At 42.5% G+C, this 6,000-nt stretch overlaps 1 protein-coding gene across 1 annotated transcript in view; it reads right to left on the reverse strand.

Moving 5' to 3' along the window:
- Positions 1-5,012, reverse strand: part of MYOCD (myocardin) — a 254,043-nt gene extending 249,031 nt beyond the window's left edge. The window contains exon 1 of the mRNA XM_061175437.1: positions 4,954-5,012. Coding sequence (XP_061031420.1) covers positions 4,954-4,978 — 25 coding nt within the window. The 5' untranslated portion in view covers positions 4,979-5,012. The remainder of the gene's footprint in view (positions 1-4,953) is intronic.
- Positions 5,013-6,000: the final 988 nt, after the last annotated feature.

The following is a 6,000-nucleotide window of genomic DNA, read 5'->3' on the forward strand; positions in this document are numbered from 1 at the left end:
TTAACTGAACTCCCCTTAGATCTCCAAATCCCTGAGGCCATGCCCTCGTTATTCTACAGGAGGTGAAGTATGACGGGAGAGCAGGAGTGAAAAAGATAGCTCGTCTTAAGTGATTGTCGAAATATCGAAAAACTTGGGCAGGACGTTTTGAAATATCATACTCGTGCAAATTTTATAAAAACATGCGATTGTCATCGAAATATCATACTCATACAAATTTTTTAAAAACATGCGAGAAGGTCCAAAATCTTCTAGGGCCCTCTCCAGGATGGTGGAAAGGGCCACTGCAAGTAGGGGCCTTGCAACTTAACCTCTGTAAGTTAAACTTGTCTTTGTAGCTAGAGAACTGGACCGCCATTCTCTAGCCCCAGGACAACGTGCTACTGAGGCAGGAAGAAGATTGATCCCTCCGCCACCAATATCCCATCTCCCCAGCTCAAAAGAGAACTAGGACAACTGGCTTCTACGTATGTAGTAAGATCAACAACCAGCAAGAGAAAACAGGCTGGGGTGAAATATAAAAACAAGAGATGAAAAAGTATATGCAGAATTAAAGGGGGGCTGTACAAAAAGAAGGGAAAACAGACACAGCTGAGAAGACAGAATTGAACTCTACTGCCTCAACTAGCATCCTCCTGTTTTCCGGTGAGGGCCTCAGTGGGTAACGCAGGAAAGCAGGGGTGAGTCCAGCGATCAGGATGGAAGGTGAGTTAATTACAATCATGTTGCCCACAGACATCAAGGAGGCATGTCCCATTTATACCGCTGTCTAAGTGGCCTTTTTTGTTCCGAGGCTGAGGACAGGCTTGATTTAGGAGCCAGGTCTTGGATTTGGTGTTTCTCAATCCCATTCACTGCCTAGTAGCTATAGGTCAAGATCCCCGGGCCAGACGGCAGGTCCCCTGGGCAGTGGACGTTGGGAGATGTCCTCGGAGAAGAAAGCCCACCTCCCACGTTCACACCTCACCTTCCTGACTTGGAAAACACCTCCAGTTAATGAGCAAATCTGGCATCTGTCAGCTTTTTGTAAGCAAGCATTTCACAAGGTTTACAGAAAAGTAAAGTAAACAGAGTTCTGAGTAACAAAAGAGTGGCGTTTATGCATTCTTTGATTCACTTTAAAGGATGGTATAAACTGACTTTTTAACCAAGCATTAGGCAAGATCTGGGCCCAAGCCATTCTATAATAAACAGTGACATGGCTATATTAAAATATTTACTTAGTGTGTTAAAGTGACTTATAGGAAGAGTGGCTACTACATAGAAGGCCTAAGTATTAAGGCGTCAGGTGCCACGGGCGGCATAAATATTCCATGCGCACTTGTTTATAGGAAAACCCCATCTGGATTTGGCTAAAACAGCAGGCACCCTGGTGACCCCAGTTTTGCTATTGGAAAATATAACACAAGTGTTCACTCATCTAGAATAACTACAGTGCTAAGTGCCAAATGACAGATGGGAGGGGATTGGCTTTTCTCAATAAAATCCAGGCACTCCATTGTGAAGGGCTTCATTGTCAGGGCTCCTCGGCATTTGTATACTCTCGGAGTCGATGGGCAGCTCGATGGGGCAAGGTGCTGGGTCAGGCTGACCACAACCTGCCTAGTTGGGATCACGGCGCCTAGACACATCACTGCAAGCTGGACAGGCTTTGGAAGACTTGGCCTGGGAGAGCCCATGAACATCGATGCCATCAATCCCCACCCCACTCCCACTCTCCCCTCAACTCAGTTTTGCTGAGTAGTGATCAGGCAGCCCAGAGGGATCAAAAGAAAATCTGGGTTTGGAGCATGGCTCTCCCACTTGAGTATAACTTTCAGGGTTAAAATGGGGGAGAGAGAAGGCAATGCACGTTGACAGGCATATTGGATGCTTTCCTAGGTTATCTCATTGATATCCTCATGTTCATACTATGGTGTGGGGATGACTTCCCCCTTTTACAGATTCACTTAAAGCAGAGAATGATTTCAGGGAATGAAAGGTCTTCCTGGGCTGGGCCTTGGTCACCTCTTCAGATGAACACATCAACCTTCTCGGAAGGTCGACTCCTGTGTAGTGGGAGCAGTAAAAACAGTAAGAGTACAGCTGTCCTCTGGGATGGATATTTCATCGGGGAGAAATCAAATGTCTCTGCAAGACAACATGCCTACCCAACAGCACAGAGCTCAAAAAGACAAAATCGCAAATCGAAACCTAACTGTGAACTGAAAACTGCAATCTCTATGTGACGGAATCAAGTAGCTCCCTCCTCCTCCCCTTTCACCCTACAGCAAACTTCTCCCAGTTGAGTTTGATTAATAGATTTCTTTCACTCATCCGCCTACTCGACAAAGTTGTAATGAGCACCAATCATGCCCAGAGTCCTTTCTACACGGTGAGGACACATCAATAAGCAAAGTCCCTGATTCCTCCGAATTGACCTCCTAGTGGGGGAACAGATAAATGTACGATTGCATAAACATTTAACAGAATTTCGGGTAGTGATAAGGAAAGAAACATGGAGCAGGAAATAGAAATAAGGAACAACTAGAAATGCCATTTTATGTAGGGTGGTCAGGTAAACCAAAGCTATTAGCTTAAAAGGCATAGAAATCGGGGGGTTGGGGGGAATCAATCTAATTAACCATCTCTGGCATCATAGCTCAAAGTTTAAACTATTCAACTGCACCATAATATGAAGAAAACCAGACTGAGAATGATTACTTAAGGCTCTGGTCTAAGCTTTAACATGAACTTGTTATGTAGCCCTAAGAAAGTAGTAGTATTTCATAGATGGGGAAATGGAGACCCAGAAAGGTAAGGTGATGTGCTCATGGCAGCAAAATTGGTGTGAACCTTGAAGGTTTCTTTTCACTCTATATTTCTAGAATTGTGTAGTCCAATATGGAAGCCACTAGCCCCATGTGAGTAACTATATTCAAATTGACTCAAAACAATTCAAATTCAGTTCCTCAGTTGCAAAAGAGGCTGACGTCTGTCAAGCTGGGGAGTGCAGACAATAAACGTTTCCTCCACTCTAGAAAGTTCTACTGGAGAGTCCTGTTCTGGAGTTCTGTAGATTCTGTTAGCTCTTGAGAAGAAACCACAAGTGTTTGCGTATACATTTTCTATTTCTACCAGATGACTGGGCATCTTAGAGACAAATCATGTTGGGGGGTTTTTAACCCAAGAATTTTATGCCCAGTCAAGTTGTCTTTTATGTGTGGAAGCAACAAACAGCTTAAGAAGTCATACCACCTATAAAACCTTCTTGGACAAAAAAAAAAGTTGAAGACATAGTCTAACGGCTTGAATGACAAAGAAAATTAAAGAGCCCAAGAGTGGGAAATCGGAGTACAAAAGACTGGATGGTGTGCACCAAAAGCAATTAATACAAAGATTCACCTAAATAAATGTGATTGCAAATTAAATACAACCTCCCCTAGGACACTCAAAACAAAACGTAAAGATGATTTAACACATAGTCTGGATTTTAAAATAAGAAAAATTAGTAACGTTGCATGATGACACTCTGGGTTGACCCTGACAGTGAAGGGGTCATACTGATATAATCATGGTGAGAGAGTAAATAGATGCAACTCTTGAATATATATTAATAACCTTGAAAATTGTTAAACTCCTTCCACTTCGTTATTCCACTTATAGGAAACAATCCTAAGAACCCAATAAATAGTACCACCAAAAAAATTTTGTCTATTAAGATTTTCAGTGCAGCATAAAGTACAGAACTCACAAAAACTGAAAATATATTCAATAAGAGAGGAATGAATTCTAGTATACCCTTAAAATATAATTTCATGCAGCCATTAAAATCATGATTGAGAAAATATTTAATAACATGGAAAAATGTATATAATATGAGAGGAACAGTGATAATAGCTAACACTTATTCAATGTTTGGTTAAGTGTCAGTCACTTCTCTAAAGGCCTTAGGTCTTGGTATCATTTACCCCTCAAAAGACCTAAAAGCAGTTAGTACGAATATTATCTCCAGTGAACTACTGAGGAAACAGAGCCTTATAGCTGATTTGCCCCGTGCCCCATGAATCACTAAGTGACAGAGCTGGGTCATGATTGTAAGCCCATCTGATGCAAAGTCTGTGCTCCTGACAGCCTCCTCCCCAGGAGACTCTGAAAGCAGCATGCTCTCAGCCATGTTAAAAAAAAAAAAAAAAAAGTATATGCACATTTAGAAAAAATCCTGGCTAGAAATACACTGAAACCTTAACAGTGACTGCCTCTGAGTGACGGGGTTACAGATCACTTTCATTTTCTTCCTCAAATCAGTCTTTATCTTTACATCATCCCGGCACAGAACATTAATTCAGTAATCAAGAAGAAAAATTTTCATGAAAAGGAGAGGCCGTCTCCACACACAGATTTGTACACCCAGGGGAAAAAAATAATAACTCAAAAGGCAAAGCTAAAAATGGAATTCCAAAGTGTTGCCTGGAAATTAGTGGGAGTTCAAAGGAGTTAAATAAAAGATGGAAAATTGGAGAAGGGCCATTGCTAAATCTTTAAGCTCTTCCAAAAGGTTTCTGTGTGCAGTTGTTGGTTCCTATCTCTCAGCCCTCAACTTAACTGATGAGCATTTACACAGTTACTGAGAAGTAAGAAGCCACTCAGAGGCTCCAAACTTAGGAGTCTGCTGCTTGCTGTTGATATTTTGTTTTAATGGATTTGTTTATTGGCCTGACAGATGAATTTACTATCAGCAGGCCCTTTCCCCCCCCCCCTTTTCAGTTTTATTATCATTATTTTTTTTTAAATCAGGCAACACTTTGTTGAACAATCCTGACCCTGAAGAATGCTTGCTGGCACACTGTCCAAGAAATCTAGCAGAAGTTTGTATGATTATCTTTATGAGTGAGTACAGTTTAGTCTAGTGCCTTTTTTGTTGAATAACACCATCACCCAGAGTCCCCCAACAAATAGAAGAGTTGGTCTTACCTTCGATTGGGTGTTCACCAACCATCACGGTCCAGAGAGGTCACGGAAGAGAACTTTACACCATGCAGCGAAACCCCCGTCAAGTTCATATTTGTCAACCTCACGATCGCGCTTCAGCTTGTTGGTAATTTCTCCGGTAGCGACATCTGGAGGTCTGTTCCAATGCTGTCACCCACGGTCAGCATTCAGTTCCAGGGAGGCAAATTCGAGCTTCAAAACAATGCCATTTCAGTCTCCTTGCCTTTTTAGACCCAACTGAGCAACTTATGTGGGAGGAAGAATGGGGCCATGCAAAAAGCTCAGGAAGAAGAGTCACCCAGACTTGAATTTGAATCCTGCTCCATCATTTACTAGATAAAACCTGTAACAAGGGTTCAACTGCTTTGAGTCTCTCTCTCTCTTTTTTTTTTTTTTAGAAGTCAGAGTGTTAGCATTAAGATACAATAGCTAACACACATATACAAAGCCGAGTATGACCCTGGCATATGATACGTGCTTAACAAACACGCTCTCTCCTCCCATCCTCATTACTCTCAGAAATGCACCTGCCCTACAATGAGCTTCCTGGGACCTGAAGCACAGGAGGGTGGTTTCAGGCCATGGCTGTCTGTTTTTATTTCATTAGGCTTGAGAGAGCCTCTTTGAGATGAAAAACATTCCATCCTAAAGATGGAAGAAAGCAGAACTTCTGCGAACCTTTCCTCTTGACTCCAGTTTATTTCTATGCTATGTCATGCCCTAAACAATGAGGCTGTAAACCATGCATGGAAATCATCATCATCCGGACATTGAGATGGCCCACCACCACTCAGAGACAGCGCCCCAGAGGATTCTGGTCCCACTCTTCTCCCTTCTGCTCCTCATCCTGGGTCAAAGAATGGGAGAGGCTGCAGATCCTTAGTCCTTGTGGGTCGGGCCAACATGGGCCACCTTGTGAATTCAGTCTCACTCCCTCATTTCGCAGAAGGCAAGGTGCTCTGAAGTTATCCTATCTTTCTGACCTCTGTAGCCAACTGGATAGGTTGGGTTACATTGAGGTAACAAACA

Source organism: Eubalaena glacialis, chromosome 19 (assembly GCF_028564815.1).
Source record: "Eubalaena glacialis isolate mEubGla1 chromosome 19, mEubGla1.1.hap2.+ XY, whole genome shotgun sequence".
Taxonomy (NCBI): Eukaryota; Metazoa; Chordata; class Mammalia; order Artiodactyla; family Balaenidae; genus Eubalaena; species Eubalaena glacialis.